At 52.0% G+C, this 20,522-nt stretch overlaps 4 protein-coding genes, 1 long non-coding RNA gene and 1 other non-coding gene across 16 annotated transcripts in view; 3 read left to right on the forward strand and 3 right to left on the reverse strand.

Moving 5' to 3' along the window:
• Nucleotides 1-393: 393 nt before the first annotated feature.
• ZNF513 (zinc finger protein 513) lies at nt 394-4,260 on the forward strand. Of its 2 annotated transcripts, none has more exons than XM_033838850.2 (4): nt 394-493; nt 1,039-1,194; nt 2,409-2,996; nt 3,087-4,260. In XM_033838850.2, exons 2-4 carry the CDS (start codon nt 1,170-1,172, stop codon nt 3,911-3,913), a joined length of 1,440 nt encoding a protein of 479 aa, XP_033694741.1. In that variant the 5' UTR covers nt 394-493; nt 1,039-1,169; the 3' UTR covers nt 3,914-4,260. The 2 variants fall into 2 exon arrangements, with proteins under 2 accessions (XP_033694741.1, XP_033694739.1); XM_033838848.2 differs by lacking the exon at nt 394-493 and adding an exon at nt 524-787.
• Nucleotides 4,261-4,368: 108 nt separating this feature from the next.
• SNX17 (sorting nexin 17) lies at nt 4,369-10,169 on the reverse strand. 3 transcript variants are annotated; one of them, XM_033838852.2, is made up of 15 exons: nt 9,960-10,169; nt 9,392-9,466; nt 8,246-8,363; nt 7,660-7,724; nt 7,269-7,379; nt 7,067-7,157; nt 6,821-6,908; nt 6,507-6,576; nt 6,119-6,211; nt 5,819-6,022; nt 5,555-5,680; nt 5,314-5,391; nt 5,087-5,161; nt 4,953-4,994; nt 4,369-4,860 (listed from the first exon to the last, which is right to left on the reverse strand). In XM_033838852.2, the coding sequence occupies exons 1-15, from the start codon at nt 10,020-10,022 to the stop codon at nt 4,747-4,749; spliced, it is 1,413 nt and encodes a 470-aa protein (XP_033694743.1). In that variant the 5' UTR covers nt 10,023-10,169; the 3' UTR covers nt 4,369-4,746. The 3 variants fall into 3 exon arrangements, with proteins under 3 accessions (XP_033694743.1, XP_073647607.1, XP_033694744.1); XM_073791506.1 differs by lacking the exon at nt 9,960-10,169 and adding an exon at nt 9,795-9,845; XM_033838853.2 differs by lacking the exon at nt 9,392-9,466.
• Nucleotides 10,170-10,280: 111 nt separating this feature from the next.
• EIF2B4 (eukaryotic translation initiation factor 2B subunit delta) lies at nt 10,281-15,948 on the forward strand. Of its 4 annotated transcripts, none has more exons than XM_033838845.2 (13): nt 10,281-10,440; nt 10,818-10,861; nt 11,185-11,320; nt 11,517-11,723; nt 11,989-12,071; nt 12,259-12,350; nt 12,583-12,697; nt 12,899-12,975; nt 13,671-13,773; nt 14,008-14,135; nt 14,274-14,451; nt 14,849-15,029; nt 15,709-15,948. In XM_033838845.2, the coding sequence occupies exons 1-13, from the start codon at nt 10,407-10,409 to the stop codon at nt 15,906-15,908; spliced, it is 1,578 nt and encodes a 525-aa protein (XP_033694736.1). In that variant the 5' UTR covers nt 10,281-10,406; the 3' UTR covers nt 15,909-15,948. The 4 variants fall into 4 exon arrangements, with proteins under 4 accessions (XP_033694736.1, XP_033694737.1, XP_033694735.1 ...); XM_033838846.2 differs by having other exon boundaries at nt 10,288-10,440; nt 11,520-11,723; XM_033838844.2 differs by having other exon boundaries at nt 10,378-10,861; nt 11,520-11,723.
• On the reverse strand, nt 13,459-13,559 carry LOC117307957 (small nucleolar RNA SNORA8). Its single transcript, XR_004521898.1, has one exon. It is a non-coding gene; the product is annotated as a small nucleolar RNA SNORA8 (small nucleolar RNA).
• A 2,650-nt stretch (nt 15,949-18,598) lies between the features above and the next one.
• On the reverse strand, nt 18,599-19,780 carry LOC117307944 (uncharacterized). The gene is made up of 2 exons (XR_004521871.2): nt 19,682-19,780; nt 18,599-19,608 (listed from the first exon to the last, which is right to left on the reverse strand). It is a non-coding gene; the product is annotated as an uncharacterized lncRNA (long non-coding RNA).
• The window catches only part of GTF3C2 (general transcription factor IIIC subunit 2), a 34,428-nt gene continuing 33,595 nt past the window's right edge, over nt 19,690-20,522 (forward strand). For all 5 annotated transcript variants that reach the window (XM_033838839.2, XM_033838841.2, XM_073791500.1 and 2 more), the window contains exon 1: nt 19,690-19,797. The gene's annotated coding sequence lies outside the window, so the exon portion shown is untranslated. The remainder of the gene's footprint in view (nt 19,798-20,522) is intronic.

The raw sequence follows: 20,522 nt of genomic DNA on the forward strand, positions 1-20,522 counted from the left end.
CCCTGTGTGTGGGGGGTGTGTGAGGTGGTGTGGGGTGTGTGTGTGTGTGGGGGGGGGTGAGGTGGTGTGTGCGGTGTGTGTGTGTGCGTGTGCGCGCGCGCGCGCGCGCGCGCGCACCTGCCCACCTACCTGCCTGCGTGTGATGTGTGTGACTCAGGGAGAGGGGGTCGGGTATGGTAACTCCCTGAGCCGCTGGCAGCCTGGCCTGGCGTCGCGGCTCATCCTCACCCCCTCCTAGGGTGAGGAACGATTTCCTTGTTCCTCCACGGAGGGGTCAGGACCGGCCAGGCGACCCTTAAGACTAAAACCAGGGTCACGGTTTGACCCGCGCTCCTTGCCGGCCAGGTTTCATCTGATCCCTGATTGGCTCGCCCGATTGCTTCCGTCACAATCACTTCCTGGTCACGCTGTGGACGCTTTCGGGGCTTCTGCTTTCCACGGACTACGCGTCCCGTGTGGCTCTGCGACAGCGGAAGCGGAAGCGAGTACGGAGGTACCAGCTGGTCTCCGTAGGGCGGGGGTAGGGGGCTCCATGAATGGACGCGGCGGCGGCGGCGGCGGCGGGAGCGGCCTGAGCTGGGCGCCGGGGCCAGGGCCGGGGGCTGCCCGGGGCCCGCGCCGCTGCATGGGGGCGGCCCGCGGGCCCTGAGAGGAAGGGCGGGCAGGCCGAATTGGGAGGGGCGGGGCCGGGCGGCCGCAGGCCGGAGGCGCGTCGGGCTGGAGCCGGTCACGATGCCCCGAAGGAAGCAAAGCCACCCGCAGCCCGTGAAATGCGAGGGGGTCAAAGGTCAGGGGTCAGGGGCTGCGAGGTGGGGAGGAGCGGGGGTGGGGTCAGTGGTGTGGGTTCAGGTCTGGGTGGAGGGGGACCCTTGAGGGATGGGGTGGGCGATCTGGACTCCTAGCTTCCCATCGAGGTACTAACGGAACCCGAGAGGGTCTACGAGTGCGGGAAGTACGGTCTGCGAGGGCTATCTTCCCGGGTGCGAATGATGGGCACAGTTCCTGAGGGAGTATCTACAAGCCTTTTCCCCTCTTCAGTGGATACTGAAGACTCCCTCGACGAAGGACCCGGGGCCCTGGTATTGGAGAGTGATTTACTACTAGGCCAGGATCTGGAGTTTGAGGAAGAAGAGGAAGAGGAGGAAGGTGACGGCAACAGCGACCAGCTCATGGGCTTCGAGAGAGACTCTGAAGGTGGGTTTGGGGGACTGACTTAAGGAAGTGACCGCTGGAACCTCAGCCTTTAGGAGGCGGGTTAGAGTATAGTGCCAGTGAGCAAAACACCGTTTCCTGCCACTGGGGCTGGTTCAGTTTAGATTTGAGCTAGATTTCTTCGTTTGCCTGATGGTCCATCACTTTGTTGAGGTCAAGTTCTGAGGCCTGGTTCAAAGGTGGTATGAATAGGACGGTAGAGGAATCACATGAAACAACTGGTTAAAAGTAAATGCCCTTTTAATAACTTTATCCCACTCCCTAGCCCATTCCTTAGATGAGTTTATTTTTAAGAGGTTCAGGGAAGCAACCTCATTCAAGCTAGTACTTATATCTAATCTAACTCCCTTTCACCTGCAGCATAAACTCCTCTTGTATGGAGGTATTAGTCTCTGCCCTCAAATATCCTTCCACATTCCTCTTCCCTTTGATCTTAGCATCACCCCAACCTAGTTTGCTGCACTACCTATCCACTAATGCCACTTCTGAAGGATGATTTTGAAAGTCATTGAGGAAATCCATGTAAAAGAGAATCCATCCTTTAGGCTTAGAAGTGGTATTACATGTGTTACTTTGTTTCCTCTTCCCTCCAAAATTTTTTTTTTTTTTTTTGCGGTACGCGGGCCTCTCACTGTTGTGGCCTCTCCCGTTGCGGAGCACTCCAGACGCGCAGGCTCAGCAGCCATGGCTCATGGGCCCAGCCGCTCCGCGGCATGTGGGATCTTCCCGGACTGGGGCACGAACCCGTGTACCCTGCATCGGCAGGCGGACTCTCAACCACTGCGCCACCAGGGAAGCCCTTCCCTCCAAATTTTGCCTCTTGAGATAGTATGGAGGTGGTTATAAAATAAAAACTAAGAGTCCTTACTGATAGAGGCACTAGAAAAACGTATCAGGCCTCTGCCTTGTGTATTTTTACTTATCCCAAGAATCAGTTAATTATTTAATTATTGATTCATTTCAGTATGTGGTCCACTGTGAGCCCTTGATCTTTTTCCATTCATTGGTCCTATGTACAACTCTGTCATCACTAGGTTAGTCCAGACTTGGAGGTAAATGATTTGTGTTGAATTTTTAGGATCATTGATTGAAGAGAAGGGTGGAGCCCAGCAAGTGGGGAGACCGCAAGTGAGAAAGGGAGTTTGGAGTCTGTTCCTAGCCTGTGTTGATGTCTCTTCTCATGTCTGTCTCACCAGGAGACTCTCTGGGGGCCAGGCCTGGGCTTCCCTATGGGCTGAGCGACGACGAGTCTGGGGGCGGCCGGGCACTAAGTGCGGAGAGTGAAGTTGAGGAGCCAGCCAGGGGTCCAGGGGAGGCCAGGGGTGAGAGGCCAGGCCCAGCCTGCCAGCTGTGTGGGGGGCCCACAGGTGAGGGGCCGTGTTGTGGGGCAGGAGGGCCGGGTGGGGGGCCCCCGCTGCCCCCACGGCTACTATACTCATGCCGCCTCTGCGCCTTCGTGTCCCACTACTCGAGCCACCTGAAGCGGCACATGCAGACACACAGCGGGGAGAAGCCGTTCCGCTGTGGCCGCTGCCCCTACGCCTCAGCCCAGCTCGTCAACCTGACGCGACATACTCGCACCCACACTGGCGAGAAGCCCTACCGCTGTCCCCACTGCCCCTTTGCCTGCAGCAGCCTGGGCAACCTGAGGCGGCATCAGCGCACCCATGCGGGGCCCCCCACTCCTCCCTGCCCGACCTGTGGCTTCCGCTGCTGTGCTCCACGTCCTGCCCGGCCTCCCAGTCCCACAGAGCAGGAGGGGGCAGTGCCCCGGCGACCTGAAGGTAAAAAGCCAGGGACCAAAGAACCTGGGACGTGGGTGGGTGGCCTTAGGGGGACTTGGATTCATAGCCCAGGTCTCACTGTCTCCACAGATGCCCTGCTGCTTCCAGATTTGAGCCTCCATGTGCCACCAGGCGGTGCCAGTTTCTTGCCGGACTGTGGGCAGCTGAGGAGTGAAGGGGAAGGCCTATGTGGGACTGGATCAGAACCACTGCCAGAGCTGCTGTTCCCTTGGACCTGCCGGAACTGTGGACAAGAGCTGGAAGAGGGGGAGGGTAGTCGGCTGGGAGCAGCCACGTGTGGGCGCTGCATGCGAGGAGAGACTGGAAGTGGTGCCAGTGGTGGACCCCAGGGCCCCAGTGACAAAGGCTTTGCCTGTAGCCTCTGCCCCTTTGCCACTCACTATCCCAACCACTTGGCTCGGCACATGAAGACGCACAGTGGTGAGAAGCCCTTCCGCTGTGCCCGCTGTCCTTATGCCTCTGCTCATCTGGATAACCTGAAACGGCACCAGCGCGTCCACACAGGAGAGAAGCCCTACAAGTGCCCCCTCTGCCCCTATGCCTGTGGCAACCTGGCCAACCTCAAGCGTCACGGTCGAATCCACTCTGGGGACAAACCTTTTCGGTGTAGTCTTTGCAACTACAGCTGCAACCAGAGCATGAACCTCAAACGCCACATGCTGCGGCACACAGGCGAGAAGCCCTTCCGCTGTGCCACCTGCGCCTATACCACGGGCCACTGGGACAACTACAAACGGCACCAGAAGGTGCACGGCCATGGTGGGGCAGGAGGGCCTGGCCTCTCTGCCTCTGAGGGCTGGGCGCCACCTCACAGTCCCCCCTCTGTTTTGAGCTCTCGGGGCCCAACAGCCCTGGGTGCCACTGGTAGCCGAGCTCTCCACACAGACTCACCCTGAACTAGGTCCTTCTCCCCTAGGGCTCTATGAATTAGCCCTGACCCTCCTGTATGTTTTATACAGATGGACCAGAAGCCACCTTTACCTTCCTCCCCCGCTGGCCAGGGGCTCCACACAGACTAACCTAGGCACTATACGGACCAGTCCAAACCCCATGGGCGGGGGCCCATATGGACCAGGGGGGCCTTGCCTTGACTGATGCGACTTCATAAGCTCAGTGAGAAGGGCCCTGTATCCACCTCCACTGCTCCCAGGGGCGGTGGATGAACTGGCTGGGGGACTGTCCAGCCTCGCACCTGTTTATTTAACTTATTTCAGTGCTTTATAATAAAGGAAACACTAACAAAGCCACGTCTATGCTGAGTTGGCAGTGGCAAGCACCGCTTGGCCTCACCCGTAGCACAGCAGTCCATTCTGTGATGGGGGGAGCAGGGGCAGTGAGAGGGAACCAGAGGTAGGCAGCAATCAGGCTGAGTTTAATGATGGGGAGCTGGGCCAGACCATACACAGACCTCTGCCCATCCCCTTGGCTCATGGCCCCGAGAAGCCAGAAGCAGCCTGGGGGGAGTTGTGGTTCCTCCCCAGGCAGGTAGCCATGGTCCCGTGGACTTTGTGCAAAATACTAAATGCTAATTTGGCATTGAAGGCCAGCTCTGAGCGATCCTTTGTATAGCCAGCCCTGGGGAGGGGAAGGGAAGGCAGGTTAGGAGGCCCCTGGCCGAGGAGAAAAGGGGACAATACGAAGAAAAATACCCCAGTTTGGGGGATACAGGCACAGGGCAAGTTTCTGAACACTCCTCCAGGGTAGAGGGCAGACATCCGAGCTCTGGAGATCACAGATCCTCATCTCCAATGCCCTCAAAGGCGAAATTGCCGTGGACATCACTGGCACTGGCATCTGTACTGGGAGTGCCAATCCCCCGCAAGCTCACGGCACTCAGCTTGCTCTGTAATAAAGGCAGGGTCGGGGTCAGAGGGCTCAAGCCTCCCTAAGGTCCCCTACAAACGCCAACCTCACCAACCCTCGTGGGAAACTCACTGAGAGTTTGACCATGGACTCCCGGCTGGCATCAGGTGACTCCTGGGGAGGAGGAGGCAGAGGTGTCAGAGACCTCACTGGGGAGGTGATGCAAGGCCTGGGGGCTGGGGGACTGACCAGGGAGTAGTACTTACAAGCAGCGGTGGGGACTTCACTGCTTGCTGGCTGTCTGAGCGTCTCAGGGTGCCCCCCACCCGCCGGCGTAGCATCTGGGGATGGAGACATGAGGCGCTGATAAGGGCTGATCACCCGCTTTGGCATCCCAGTCCCTTCCCCTCCCTCTCAGGAGAGGCATCACACCGAGGACAAAAGGCAGGGAGAGCACAGCCACGCAGCTGCTGGGTCTGTGCTTGCTGCTTACCTTCCTGATACTGCCGCCGGATTTCTTCACCATCAGTTCATCCACCATGGACTGCAAGCAGATGCTCATCATGATAGCCTGAGGGCAAGGAGAGAGCTCAGCCTGACTGGGTGGTCATCCTGAGCCCAGCACCCCTAAGACAAGGGCTCCCACTCACATGGAGTCCTGGAAGCCCTAGACTTGGGTATCTAAGAGAGACGGTGCAATGGGCTCCAGAGGAGGCCTGAGGGTGGGCTCACACCTGGGGGCTGGTGATGGTGACCCACTGTAGCCGGTCCTTGCTCATGAGGTATTCAAAAGCCAGTTCCAGGCGCACCTCACCCCGGCCCCGACCTGGGCTGCTTGTGCCTCCACTGGGCAGTGGCACCTGGGAGAGGAAGGGTAAGAATTAGGCTGAGCTCATTCTGACCGATGTGCCTCTCCCTGACCCACTCCAGCCCATTCCCAAAGCTCAAGGCTTGCCGGGCCTCCATCCCAAAGGTCTCCCCCTCCTACCCCAACTCACAGAGGAGGTGACCCGCCAGCACCGCATGCGGGTGACCCGAAAGGAGCCTTCACGGAGTTGCTGGCCAGGCAGGCGGAGCTGGAGGCTGAGCTCACTGTTGCCTGCGCTCACCACCACTGGACAGTCCTTCTCCGGGAAGTCAGCCACACAGGCATCGAAGCGCAAGTAGCCATAGTGCCGCAGCGTCTGGGCCAGCCGCAGGAACTGAAACCCAGTCAGCAGGCGGGACGGGTCAGGAGGGGAAGTGGGACAGCCCAGAGGAAGCAACCCCTTGGAGGGAGACAGGGAGGCAGGGCTCACCTCCTTCTTGGAGACCTTCTCTTGCAGTGATTTGAGCTGCCGGTGCTGCTCCTTGGTGACTAGGATCCACCCACGCTCAATGTCTGATACTGTCTGCGGCGGAGACAAGGGGTGGGGTGTTCGGGGCTCCCAGTCAGAGACCCAAAGAGTGTCCAGTTACCTCTGCCCAGCCTGACCCCTCACCCCACATTTGAGCAAGCTCTTCGCAGTTGAGTCCTTGACCATATCAGCTTACAAAGCAGGGAGAGTAGAGGTTGTGCCAGATGCCCTGAGAGTATTCTAGAAACTTCCCCATGAACTGGCAGTAAAGATACGAAAGGAGTTTTCTTGGCAGAGGGACACCAGAGCCATTTTCAGGGGAAGGGTTCTGAGGCAGCTCCAAGCTCACCTGAGCATAAAGCAGGTTCAGGCCAACCCGGTTCTCCATGACATCGTCGTCATAGGCAGAGTCCCAATAACTGTGAGGCCAAGGGGTGGAAAGGGGTAATGGGGCTAAGCTGGGGGAAGGCAAGAGGCAGAATGCAAAAGGGGCAAAACCGGAGCAATCTGGAACTATGGGGCTAATGGTGATACAGTTGGAGGAAGTTTGGGAGGCCTGGTAGAAACACCCAGCACTACCCCCTTGTCCAGATTATTCTGTCTCAATACGTGGCCCCATAATCCAGTCCAGCACCCTCTCCCTCCTCCAAGCCCAGCCCTGACCTCTTTCTTAGCATAATCTTATACTCTTGACTCCGAAGACTGGCAACAGACACATAAGGCAGCTCAAACTCTTGCAACTTCCGTACAACTATGGGTGTAAAAAAAAAGAAAAGAAAAAGAAAATGTCATGAAACTCAGGGGAGGGAAATCAAGCGAGAAGCCCTGGGGAAATGCCACATTCTTGGGGAAGACAGGCAAGTTCACTAGTGGAAACAGAGGGAAGCTGTAAAGTCCAGACAAACTCACACGAAAAGGCTCCATCCTCTTTTTCTCGAACTAGAAAGAGACTAAAGTATCCGATCAAGTCATCTGGAAGATCCAGCTTTGCAGCCACAGCCTAGGAAAAAGGAAGGAAATACAGCTCATCATGCTGGATGGTTCCAATCACCCCAAGCCTGGGAACCTGGGGTGCAGGGGGAGGAGGAGCAGTGCAGAACAAGCGCCTCACCTCCAGGACATCCTCAGTCTGATCTGAAGTTAGCACATTGACCAGAACTTTCTGCCCGTTGCTAAGCAGCACTTCCAAGGAGACCTCTTCTGTTGGGACCTGCTGTGTCTCCTGGTTGTGGGCATACACGGGAATGGGAGGCACCTTGTTAACAACATGCCCAGCGTCCAGCTCTGACCCTTCCCAACTATGTTGTATTGTAGGTCCCTCTGGTGACTTTATTCTCAGCTGTTTAATTATAGACTGGGTTTCCTTGATTTCACTGGTACAGCAGAAGCCCCATTCCATACAGAAAGGTGCCAGGATGGCTCCTCTGTACCCACCTCATTAAAATGATGTGGCCCTGCAGGAAGGTGCTTCCCTTAAAACTTGGTCCCATCCAAAGCCTTACCTGTTGTGCCCGACGCAAGAAACTATTGAAGGTCTCACTGCTCCCAAGCAATGGGTCTTGCCGAACTGTGGGGACAAGAGAATGATGTTCTAATAACTTATGATTCCCTCTTGGATCCCCCCAGTTCTCTTTTTGGCAGCCCCCCCAGGTCCCCTTTCCTGGGCTGATGGTGGCTTGTCACATCTCCCAACTGGCCTCACCTCACTCGCTGTTTGCATAAATTCTTCACCTGCCCCACCCTTGGCTACCATCTAGTTGAGTCCAGTCTATAGAACCAGGGAAAAATAATGTTCATCTAAAGCACATCAGATACAAGTTAAGTTCTCCCCACCGATCGAAACTGCTTTAAGACTAGTTAGTGCCATATTAGTATTCCTCATAGATGTCAGTGCCCAAATTGCTTTGCTGGTACCTAGATACCACAGCATCCTTGCATGCTATTTACTTTTGCTAATTAAATAATAGATAAAACAGTAGGCTTCCCAGATGTACAGATTCCTTCAGGACCTTCTACAAAAGCAGCTGTTTTGAGTCTCTCTCCATAGTCCTCAACAGAGTCAGCCTAAAGTTCCCTCCAACCACTCACCAGCTTGCATGTACTTCTCTAACTGCTCTCTCCTCTGTTCTACCTCAGCGGGTGTCAGAGAGAAAAGCTTCTTTGGGGGAAATGCAGGAAGCACATTGGCCCCGTATTCCTTCCGAAGCTATTTGGAGAAAGAGATACAACTCTTCACATAAACATAGCAAATGAGAAGAGGCAATCCACATTCATAATGTTCTCTTGGGCTCCCCTTCCCTTTCCTTAGTCCCTGCTCCCCTATCTACCCTGGTCATCCAGGAAATCATTCCTTTGGCAGGGGCAGCATCCCAAGGGAGCCGTTCCTCTGTCCTAGATATATGTTCTTTCCAATCTTACAGTGTACAAGTCTGTTCCTCCAGTGTGGGAAGGGTTTGTATAGGGCCAGGGCCTAGGGAGACCCTTGCTTATCTAGTAAAGCTGTGTTCATTGAACCCTCATAGGAAGCAAAAGGCTTGGTAAAGAAAGTTTATGTGCACAGTTAAGTAATAGCTAAATATATTCACGAAGTATTTTAGGACTTAAAGGGACTTTGCAGATCAATGACTCTATTTTTCAGTTGCAGAAGCTGAGGCCCAAAGAAATCAGGTAACTTGCTCAGGGTTGCACAACTAGTTATCAGTAAAACCAGGACTCTGTACCGAGTTAAATACAGAGCTCAGAATCTGGTGAGGAGAACAAAGAAACATTACATCACAGACACATAAGGATAGCTGGAACAGCTACACCCGCTCAGGTGAGTCAAGGAACACAGACAGAAACTGGTGAATGGTTTGTATCAATATGAGCAGGAAAAAAGAATTTCAAGTTGCAGCTCAGATGACAGGAGGAAAGTGCTTTGGCAGCTTAGGGGGAAGGGTTGTCGTTTTCTCCATGCACAGGCACAGGCAGTGTACAGGCTGTGTAAGATGGGGACAGAGAAGAAAGGAGGGAGTATGTGAGTATAGGGAGGAGCAGTTAGGGGCAGACATTAAGCTTCCTGGGAGTTCCCCGGAAATGTCAGACGATGAGATAAAGCACCAAATCCTTCCCTGTGGCAGTGATTAAAGGGGAACTACAGCCTACGAGAAAGCGACGGGGAGGGAAATGGAGACACTGATGCCCAGGTGTAGAAAAGGGCTTGAAGCTGCCTCAAGGCAGGGGTGCTAGTCCCACCTGCTCGTGCAGCCCCAGGAGTTGGCTGTAGCGCACCCGACAGTGCAGGACTCCATTCACGTGAATGTTATAGGCCTGAGGACACAAAAGCAGGCAAGCAGTTTAGGGTCGCGATCTTGTTTAGGGTCGCTCGCCTCGCTCGCCATTTTGGCGGGGCTTGAGAACCCTGGCCGGAAGTTGCCTGCCACAGCTCCGCCTGAGCAACGCGCCGAGATCGTCCAAAGGTGCCCAGACGATTTTCCCCAGAGCCAGGTCCCAAAGCAGAAGGACCAGTCGGGGAAAACCCGGGCGCTCAGGCTGCAGTCTTCCTCCCCAAGAGGCCAGGGACGCCCACCAGAATAGCCGCGGCCCAGCCGGGGGAGGCGATGCGGCCGAACAAAGGAACTACAGGAGCTGGGGCGACCTTTGGATGAATCTGAGACGTAATATAAGCTCCCATCGAGGCCGTCGGGACTCGGCGGCCTGTCACCAGGCCCGAAAGGTGGCGGCCAGACTTCGGAGGCCGCTCGGAGAGGGCTCCGGCCCGTTATCCCCGCCCCTACCCGGCCGGGCTCCGGCCGCTCCTCACCACGTAGGCGGAGCCGCCGCTGTCCCCGCTGCGGGACTCGGTTTCAGGAATGGAAAAGTGCATGTTCCCTGCGGCAGGGCCCGGCAGGGTCCGGACTCTGAGGGCCACAGCGGCTTTGCACGCTCGCCTCCGCTCCTCAGCACGTCCCCGCAGCCTCGCTCGCCATTTTGCGGGGGGGACTTGCGATCAGAGGTGGGAAGGGCTGGGGAAGTCCGCTCTGGGGCGCAGCGCCCCCGGCATCCTGGGAACTGTAGTCTAAAGGGCAAGAGCCGACAGCCGGGATTGGGAGCCCAAAGCTGAAAAGGCCCTTATCGCGACCCGTAGCCAGGTGCAGAGCCCCAGAGCACTTCGGGGCTTGTAGTCCGGTTGGGGCTGCGCGCCGAGGCTGTCGGCCCAGGGAGCGCTTGTAGTCCCTGTGACCCAGGCGGGCGGAGCCCAGGACGGAGGATGATGGCTGCCGTGGCCGTGGCTGTTCGCGAGGGTGAGTGAAGGGCCGGGCACACAAACAGGTACGCGAGCGGACGGGCCTCGGACGGCTACTGATGGGCCCTGAGTACCTCCGGGCCTTGTCGTTCGGTTCCCGCGCCACGCCGGACTCTGGTCCGCACTGCTTCGGGCGCACTCCGTGCCGCGGACCGGCTTGTTCCTCCGGGAGGTGTGCGTGCTTCTTCCTTCCCCCGCCCCCTTCCCTTTGATCCTGCCGCGCACTGCGTCCCCCACGCCGATCCCCGGCTCACCTCCCGCCTGGTGGCGGACCCTTGGTCATGCAGACCCAGCAGCCAGCAGCGCCGAATACGTGTCCCCGCAAACCCTCCCGGAGCCTCTCTGGTTCACTTTGTGCCCTGTTTTCTGATGCAGACTCGGGATCTGGGATGAAGGCGGAGCTTGTTCCTCGGCCTGGGGTAAGTGCGGGTGCCCTCCCTAGCCGCCTGTCAGGCGGTACGCAGGAGGCCGTGTCAACTTCGTTCCGACCCAATCTTCATCCCCGTTTCACTTTATTTCTTGGTAAAGCCAAGAGATTTTACAGAGCTTTTTCAGCCCTAATGGTAATGTGACTGTGATCTGCAGGAGAAACTTCGATCCCTGTGGGCTCTAAGCTCGTAACAGGTAGCTTCTGAGACTTAGGAAGGATTAGGGATCCTGTGGGAGACTAGTAAGTATCCAGTAGTGTTTATTCATTTTTGGAATTGTTGGGGAAGGTTAGTGTTCTATGTCTGTGTCTTAGGCAGGGGGGAGGGAGATGACCCAAGAAGAAAAGCTGCAGCTTCGGAAGGAAAAGAAACAGCAGAAGAAGAAACGGAAGGAGGAAAAGGGGGCAGAACCAGAAACTGGCTCTGCTGTCTCTGCAGCCCAATGTCAAGGTGCGGGGGGCTTTTTTAAAGGGCTGGGGTGTGGAGCTGGTAAAGGGATGTGGTGGGAGAGAAGAGGGGGAGATAGGACAAAGTTGGTTTGAACAAGTAAAAAGGGAAAAAGTTTAGATAAACAGGAAAAGAAGCTTTGGTTGGGGCATAGCTATTACCTACCTAGGGCTTGGGCACCTCTTCCTTCTACCTTCAGCAGGCCCGACCAAAGACCTGCCTGGACTGGATAGTCAGTTGGGCAGTGCCAAGGAGAAAGTTCCAGCAGGTCGGAGTAAGGCTGAACTTCGAGCTGAAAGGCGGGCCAAGCAGGAGGCTGAGCGGGCCCTGAAGCAGGCAAGAAAAGGGGACCAAGGAGGCCCACCTCCTCAGGCCTGCCCCAGCACAGCTGGAGAAACCCCCTCAGGTATCTTCACTTAAAGACCTCTGTTGATTCAAATGCCTATGTTAGCTCAGGCTTCCCCACAGTAAAACAGCTCCCAATTTTCACCTTGGTTCCCAGAGTTCACAATTCTCTCCTTAACCTCATCCTACCCCTGTTTCTTTTTCTACTCTTTTCTCCTGTTTTTTTCCATCTCTCTTTTAAATCTTTCTTGATGTCCCTTATGCCCTGAAAGCAGATTTCTCATTATCACCTACAGTGTCTTGAAAACACGATTGTTATCTTCTAGGAGTGAAGCGTCTACCCGAGCATAGTCAGGTTGATGACCCCACGCTTTTGAGGAGGCTTGTTAAAAAAACAGAACGACAGCAGGTAGGAAGTGGGTTTGGTGTGTGGCCAGAAAGAGCCTAGGGAGATGGAATAGAGAGAGGAAAGGTGCTCGGGGCGAAGTGAGACCCTGGAAAAGGATGCGTATTTGGCTCACCATCTTCTTCCTTCCCAGCATTATCCCACAGTTTTAAACTCTGGGCCCTTGGTCCTGTTCCCCTGTTTTGTCAAGGTTCCTACACGAAAGGATTATGGATCCAAAGTCAGTCTCTTCTCCCACCTACCCCAGTACAGCAGACAAAACTCTCTAACCCAGTTTATGAGGTAGGAGCTTATGAAATTGTCATAACTTTTAAGCATGAGGAGTTTTAGTAATTCTGTTTTGAAAGTGACTGGAAACTTGAGGTTGGATCTGTGGAAAGAAGCATGAACACAAGGCATGCTTCTTCAAATGGGGGTGTCTGTGCGAGTGAAGGAGGTTCCTTTTCATCAGGGGAAGGTGGGCGGTAGGTGTTCAAGTTCCCTTGCAAAGTGTGTGACACCGCCATCCCATCAGCATCCCATCCTCTGTGATCCACCCAGCCATGGTGCGACTCGGCCTGCAGTACTCCCAGGGCCTGGTCAGTGGCTCCAATGCCCGGTGCATTGCCTTGCTTCGTGCCTTGCAGCAGGTATGTCCCATCTTGTTATCTCTTATGATCCAGCCTCACCTTCCCCAACACTACCCCGGCTTCTCTCACCCAGAGTAATCTCTGGGGGGAAGAGGGAATGACTCCACCCTCAGAAGACTTTCCTCAGAGAAGCTTACCCTGTCCCCCTTTCAGAGACTTTTGTTAGGGCGCAGTTTGCTGATCACCTTGTGTACCCTACAGGTGATTCAGGATTACACCACACCTCCCAGTGAAGAACTGTCAAGGGACCTAGTGAATAAACTAAAGCCCTACTTCAGGTAAGGATGACCACTGCACATCCGCTCCCACCCCACCTTGCTCAGTCCTTTTCTTAGACCCTTTTTGTTTTTCTTTTTTTCAAAGCATAAAGGGTTTTTTTTTTTAGTATGTGTAACACAAAGTTATTTAAGTCAATAAATTTTCAAGGAATTTCACACGTTCTGATTCTTTCCACTGCCAATCACCTTAGTTCCTCCAAACTCATAATCTTCAAGATAAAAAACCCTTTCAAAAAGAAGTTGTCATGTGAGTCAGCCTACAATTCTTTTAGTTAGGCTTCTTTGATCTCCAGTGAAATGTGGACACACTTCAAAATTCCCCACCTGTAATCTTTGGGATCCAATTTCCTCAAGCGATTTACTTTAGGACCATGTTTAGGGTCAGGAGATGGATCTGCCTGGTTCTGAATTTGACACCCTAGAAAATTAGTATTAGTTACTATTGAGGACTGTCAAACTGAACAGTATGAGAAACTATAGGAATACTCTATCAGTAGAAATACCAGGTCTAACATGCACAAAGCCAAGAAAACTAACGATGCCAAATACTGAATTTATATTGCACTTGGAGCCTTTTTCTTGCTCTTCTACCTCTATTTTCATTTTTCTGTCTTCTCTTTAAAAAAAATGTTTTTAAATGTGAAAGCTTTGTGAGCTGTGAAGAGTTGCACAGATGCAAGGTGTTGTTTTTGTAGCTTCCTGACTCAGTGCCGTCCCCTGTCAGCGAGCATGTACAACGCCATCAAGTTCCTTAACAAGGAGATCACGGGTGTGAGCAGCTCCAAGCGGGAAGAGGAGGTGATGAGTATGAGGAATGAGCGAGGCATGCACCTGGGGGATAGAGCTGGAAACATGTTGGGGGTCCCAGAAGGGGCAACTCTCTGGTCTGCCTGGTCAAGGGTTAAGGAGATGGTGGGTCTGTCTGACTTGGGCCCCCTTTAGGCCTGTCATTATATGCATATTCAAGCATCCAGCATGATAATCAAAGGGTTGTGTCTGTTTTTTGTTTCATAAGTATCTTGCTCCATTTAGGCCAAGTCAGAACTTCGAGCAGCCATCGATCGATATGTGCAAGAGAAGATTGTGCTTGCAGCTCAGGCAATCTCACGCTCTGCTTATGAGAAGATCAGTAATGGAGATGTAATCCTGGTATATGGACGGTATGGGCCAGACCCTGTGACTGAGAAAATTGGGGAGTGAAATGATTTGAAGAAGGAACTGCCCCTTTGCCCTTTAGGAATGAGCTGACCATCAGTCAGTGACATCTATAACTGAATCCTCCTCTCCATTCACTCTAGCTCATCTCTGGTATCACGAATTCTTCAGGAGGCTTGGGCTAAGGGCCGGCGGTTTCGGGTGGTAGTGGTGGACAGCCGGCCACGGCTGGAGGGAAAGCACACACTACGTTTTCTGGTCCGTGCTGGGGTCCCTGCCTCCTACCTGCTGATTCCTGCAGCTTCCTATGTGCTCCCAGAGGTGAGGGCAGAGGAAAAGAACTCCAAAGTTGGAGTAAAAGGGTATAGTAGTATAGACATAGTCTTGCCTTCCCAACGTTGCAATTGTCTAGAAGTACTAGAATTATACAGCTGTGTTTATATTTAGTAGGAGAAGCATCTACAGCACGTTATACAGCATGTCTACCTATTGCAAGAACCTTATATAAAACTAGTAGCCGCTGAGAGGGAACAGGACTAAAGAGTTTAGTTTTCCTGTGGGTGGTGCGGTGAGTCAACGGTCAGGTGTTTTCCAAGAGCCTTTATTAAGATTTGTTACCCATTGCCTTAATATTGCTGTCCTGGGTAAGAATTGGGAACCTTATTCTGCATTGGTCACACATGACATTTTTTTTCCTCCTCTCTACTCTCCAAAATAGGTTTCTAAGCTGCTGTTGGGAGCTCATGCACTCCTGGCCAACGGGTCTGTGATGTCACGGGTAGGGACAGCACAGCTGGCCCTGGTGGCACGGGCCCATAATGTGCCAGTGCTGGTCTGCTGTGAAACATACAAGTTTTGTGAGCGTGTGCAGACTGATGCCTTTGTCTCTAATGAGCTAGGTAAGGAGGCCCAGGAGGGCAGGAGAGAAGGTTCCAGGGACCTGAGAAGATTTGGGAGGGAGAGGGGAGGTTGAAGTACAACTTATTTTCTATTTTTATTTTTTTATAAATTTATTTTATTTATTTATTTTTGGCTGCGTTGGGTCTTAGTTGCTGTGCGCGAGCTTTCTCTAGTTGCGGCGAGTGGGGGGTCACTCTTCATTGCAGTGCGCGGGCTTCTCACTGCGGACACGGGCTCTAGGTGTGCAGACTTCAGTAGTTGTGGCTCACGGGCTCTAGAGCGCAGGCGCAGTAGTTGTGGCGCACGGGCTTAGTTGCTCCGCAGCATGTGGGATCTTCCTGGACCAGGGCTCGAACCTATGTCCCCTGCATTGGCAGGTGGATTCTTAACTACCGTGCCACAAGGGAAGACCACAGCTTATTTTTTTTTTTTTTTTTTGCGGTGCACGGGCCTCTCACCGTTGTGGCCCCTCCCGTTGCGGAGCACAGGCTCCGGACGCGCAGGCTCAGCGGCCATGGCTCACGGGCCCAGCTGCTCCGTGGCATGTGGGATCTTCCCAGATGGGGCACAAACCCGTGTCCCCTGCATCGGCAGGCGGACTCTCAACCACTGCGCCACCAGGGAAGCCCCACAGCTTATTTTTTAAAAGTACATAAAAGGGTACACCTCCCATTGCAGATGACCCTGACGATCTGCTGTGTGAGCGAGGAGAACGTGTGGCCCTGGCTGACTGGCAGAACCACTCGTCCCTACGGTTGTTGAATCTGGTCTATGATGTGACCCCCCCAGAACTGGTGGATCTGGTGATCACGGAGCTGGGCATGATCCCTTGCAGTTCTGTACCTGTTGTGCTGCGAGTCAAGAGTAGTGACCAGTGAGTGGGTGAACACAGGGTCAATAAATGACATACTCCCTACACTTAGCAACTCTGCTGCCTTTTATCTCTTTTAGCATTGCCACCACTTAGGTTAGGAGTCCAGACTGTCCAGCCCCTCTTAGCACCTGCTACCAACCTCCATGCCAGTGCTTTGGGGCCAAAGTGAAGGTCAGTATGGAGACCATAAACTATCCAAGTCATCAACCATTTATTGAGTATCTATGTGCCAGACACTGAGCTAGACATGAGGAAGAGTATAATAAGGACAAATAAGAGTCCTATCCTTAGTATTTTAGTATTATTATTACATTAATATTTAAGTTAAACCAATATATTGATATTTACGTTAAATAGTTACACATTAATATATTAATATTTTGTATCCTTAGTATTGAGTATTTACTGTGTGTCATAAACTGTTGTAGTCCTGTTTTATCCATTTAGGAAGATTAATACCACTCTATGAAGTGTGATTTTATAGATGAGATAACTGGGGCACAGAGAGGTTAAGTTACTCGCCCAAGGTAACACTAACTAAACCGGCATGTGATCTCCGGCATTCTGGATCTAGAGACTGTGCCTGTAATTTTTACGCTATCTGCCATTAAGGAGTACTCATCATGATGGAGGAAGACAGATGACATCTACACTATGAGATACATTCTACTAGTAGTATGAACAGAGTTCATTGGAAGTAACCTAGGATGTTGCCAGGAGATCTAGTGAGGTTGGAGAAGACTTCACAGGTAAAATCTGACCTAGTCCTTGAAGGATAAGAAGTTTCCCAGTTGGAAAAGAATGAGAACGCAGGTGAACAGAGGAAATAACTTAGACTACAGAATAGGCCTTAAAATGACTGGCCAATTCCAAAGTGTCAAGTAGTGTGGTAAAGCTAGAACCTTGGCTTATGTGGACAATTAGTGATACAGCTGCCAACGTAGGTTGGATTGGGTCCAGATTGTGAGAGTCTAACCATTGTGGTTAGCCTAAAAAATATGTTAGAGTCATCCATTTTGTGTGTGTGTGTGTGTGTGTGTGTGTGTACGTGTGTGTATGTTTTATTGAAAAATTTCAAGCAGCATAGAAGTACAGTGAACTATACAAAGAATCCCCATCACCAAATGTAGTAATTATCAAGATTCGCCACATATGCTTTTTTTGTTTCCCTTTTTTTCCTTGCTGAAGTTGTATTAGAGCAAATCCCAGTCATTATATCGTTTTACTCCTCCAAACGTCATTATGTCTCTAAAAAATATGGAAGCTTACCATGTCATTACACTTATTAAACTCTTCCTTATTGTCCAAGCCATAATCAAATTTCCTTGATTGTCTCAAAAGCAGCTTTTTACTGTTGAATCAGGATCCAAACAAATCCATATATTACATGTTGTTATTTTGTTTTAAATTTTTTGTAATCAAAAGCAGTCTCTCCAACCCCGCCCCTTCTTTTCTCATGACATAGACTTGTGCCAGGAACCAGGTTGAGTATGTTTCATACTGCCTTGCCATCAGGTTGGTTGGTCCATTTTCAGTGATGAAAGGGTCTAGGTGTTTTAAAGTTTCCCAACAAACTTTTATTTAGTGGTTTCATCCACTTTTATTGTTGCCTGAATTATTTCATTAGAGGATGCAACATGGTGAATTTTTTTTCCTAATTACATCATTCCATACGTACTAGCTAATAATCTTCTATAAAGAACTCCCTCTCATCAGTTACTATTCTGAATTACAGTCCATACTGGAAAGGCAAGATAAATGTTTAATTCTTTCCTTTTAATTGCCAGTTTTCAGGATTGATCACTGGTTACTTCCAGTGGCATACAATGAGAAGTTGTTGCATTTTTGGCTTTCTCTCTATAAAGATTATGATGAATTCATGTTTTTTTACATATTGAGCATACCACTCAATCATCAAAATTAAGCAGAGGTTCAACAGGGTGAGCTCTGTGCTTTAGCTGGTAGCTGGTAGAGATTAGAGGCAGAGAACCAGATCAATTAAAAAGAGATTGCCTATCAATCAAAATCACAAATGCACCTAAACTTTGGTCCAGCAATTCTGCTTCTAGGAACTTAATGCTAGCCATATAGTTGCACATTTGAAGTAGCTTAGATACAGAGTTATTTATAGCAGCATTGTTTATAATAGCAAAAGACTGGAAACCACCTGGATATCCATTAATAATAAGGGCTAATTATTACTACATTCATATAATTACATACTAAGCAATCATAACAAAGAATAAGGAAGGTTTTTATATAGAGAAATGGAATAGTCTCCAAGGTACACTCAAAAGAAGTAAGGTGCAGGACAGTGTGTGTAGTTGCTGTTTGAATTAAAAAGGGGAAAGATTCCCTGGCTGGGGAACTAGATCCCACATGCGCAGCGCGGCCAAAAGGTTAAAAAAAAAAAGGTGTGTGTGTGAGGGGGAGATATATATGTATTTGCATGTGTATAAATACAGAAAGTATCTTGGACCTGTAACAAGAAAACTGCCTGGGTGGATGTGGTCTGGGAGGCTGGAGACAGGTGAAAGGTACTCTTCACTTTATATCCTATGTATCTTTTGAATTTGCAGCCATGTGAATGTCTTATCCCCAAAATAAATACAATTATTAGTATAAAAAAGATTTTGCTTTAGGGGAAGTCAAAGATAGTCTAATCTGAGGCAACAGGAATGGAGAAGAGTCAGATTTGTTCATTACAGAAATAAATGCTTGAAAACAATTTTAATAGAAAAATAAATGCTTGAAGTTATCAAGTTGAGAGCTGTTCATCGGACAAGCACTGTAGATACCCCGTATTAGAGGAACTGCAGCCTCGACTGCACCCGATTTTGCACTCTCAGAAAGGAGTCAGTCCTAAGCCACAGCGCAGCCTTAGCTGTCTTTAGGCCACTTAGGGCAAATGGGACGGGAGCCCCCCTTGCTCTAGATTTTAAATCTTAGCTAGCTTCTCCCAAGCTTTTCTTAAATGTTTTGTGTAACCACGGTAATTTAATAGATGAGATTATCTGGGAAGAGAAAGATTGGTTTACTCCACCCTTTCCTGTTTGTTTATACATCCTGAACTCCACTATTCGGTGTATGGACACCTGTGAGATTTACACAGCTTTAAATGCCTCAGGAAAGGGCGGAAGTTTGTTACATTCTTTCTCCAGCAGCATCCTACTTCCCAGGGAGGGAGTGGGGCAAGGCCTACGACCAAGGGGTGGGTCCAAGCCCGAGGATCACTTGAGTAGAGCGTCCCCATGCCAGGCTTTTCTACTGCTCTTCCCTTTCACTGTGTTTCCGTCTTGGGTCCATGACTTCACTAGTGGCTGGATCTGCTGGAGGCTGCCCTGAGGGGGAAGCCGGAGTCGTCCCCCGAGGCAAGGATTCCTTTGTCTTCCAGTCTCCGGCTCGACGGCGGGGCTGCAGGTCAATATTCTCACATCGGCCCGTCCCTGCCCGCCACAGGCCGGTAGTCTCGACAGAAAGCCAGGATTCCGCGCTCGGGAGCGACACTCAGGCCTGGGCACTCGCAGTGTCGAGGCTCGAGTAGAAGCCGCGTGGGAACCGGCGGGGCGCGACGACTATCACCGCGCAGGCGTCAGTTCCCTTCGGGACACTGCAATTCCCATAAGGCCGTGCAGAGGCGTCCCCTGCGCCGCTAAGGCCCGGGAGCTGCGCCCGCTGCGACAGGGCTCGGGACGCTCGCCGCACTGCATTATGGGATACATAGTCTACTAGAAAACGTCCTGGGGCACAAACTCCCAACCAAGCCCACGTGTTTACCTTGTACACGGGGGGGGGACGTCAATGAAGAGTAGCTACCAGATTTCGTCATAAAACGGCGACCAGACAGGCGGCGCCATCTTCGAACTTGGACTTCCGGAAGGACTTTGGTGAGGGTGAGTGTACCACAGCGGGATGTGCGGGGCCCCACGATTACTACCCCCCCACCCCACTTCTTTTTCGGTAGCACTAAGATATTGGGAACCAACTCCGGCTCCGCTTTTCCGCCTCTGCACAGCATCGCGACCTCCAGCCCCTGAACTCCTCCGGAAACCGTCGTGGTCCCCACCTCCCTAACCCACGGTGGCAACCGTGCATCCCCCATCTCTGCTCTCCTCGGGTCTCGCCTTCTTTCCCCACGCGGTGTCTGTAACACCTCGTCCTGTGTCCCGGCCGCCGCGCTGCCTACATTGCAACCCTCGGACTCTGCGAACCTACCGTAGTCCTCAGCCTTACGAAACTCAGGGCTCGCTTCCCGAACAGGCTAGTGGTGAAAGCTACCCGACGCCCAGGACTGAGAAAGGGCAGGCGGTCACCCCTAGAGAGGTAGCGGGTCGGTCTTTTCATTCTGCTGTTTTCCAGCCTCTTCCTCGGTGAGGCTCTTCTAACCCTGGGGGTTGTGCCCCGCGCGCTGCAACCTCATTGGCGCAGCCAGGGGCCAGTTATGTTTCCCAATCTAGTCCTTTTATCCTGCAGCAACTTGGCTTTCTGTTGGGGAAGGCAGAGGTGGTGACTTCAGCTTCACCCGTGGTAACTCACTTTGTTAGAGGGGTGCAGGGTATGGCCAAGGCTTATAGTCCCAGGGGCATATTGTTACACAAATCTGTCATTCCTGTACCTT

Source organism: Tursiops truncatus, chromosome 14, assembly GCF_011762595.2.
Source record: "Tursiops truncatus isolate mTurTru1 chromosome 14, mTurTru1.mat.Y, whole genome shotgun sequence".
Taxonomy (NCBI): Eukaryota; Metazoa; Chordata; class Mammalia; order Artiodactyla; family Delphinidae; genus Tursiops; species Tursiops truncatus.

Excerpts from the sequence above, each read along its gene's own strand:
- SNX17 (XM_033838852.2), bottom strand. The coding sequence starts at position 10,022 with ATGCACTTTTCCATTCCTGAAACCGAGTCCCGCAGCGGGGACAGCGGC. Across the intron at positions 8,364-9,391 it reads TCCTGGGGCTGCACGAGCAG|CTTCGGAAGGAATACGGGGC; the intron begins GTGGGACTAGCA and ends TTCTCCAAATAG. Across the intron at positions 7,158-7,268 it reads AGACTGAGGATGTCCTGGAG|GCTGTGGCTGCAAAGCTGGA; the intron begins GTGAGGCGCTTG and ends CCTTTTTCCTAG.
- EIF2B4 (XM_033838844.2), top strand. The coding sequence starts at position 10,724 with ATGCAGACCCAGCAGCCAGCAGCGCCGAATACGTGTCCCCGCAAACCC. Across the intron at positions 11,724-11,988 it reads AGCTGGAGAAACCCCCTCAG|GAGTGAAGCGTCTACCCGAG; the intron begins GTATCTTCACTT and ends GTTATCTTCTAG. Across the intron at positions 14,136-14,273 it reads GTAATCCTGGTATATGGACG|CTCATCTCTGGTATCACGAA; the intron begins GTATGGGCCAGA and ends CATTCACTCTAG.
- ZNF513 (XM_033838848.2), top strand. The coding sequence starts at position 733 with ATGCCCCGAAGGAAGCAAAGCCACCCGCAGCCCGTGAAATGCGAGGGG. Across the intron at positions 1,195-2,408 it reads CTTCGAGAGAGACTCTGAAG|GAGACTCTCTGGGGGCCAGG; the intron begins GTGGGTTTGGGG and ends CTGTCTCACCAG. Across the intron at positions 2,997-3,086 it reads AGTGCCCCGGCGACCTGAAG|ATGCCCTGCTGCTTCCAGAT; the intron begins GTAAAAAGCCAG and ends CTGTCTCCACAG.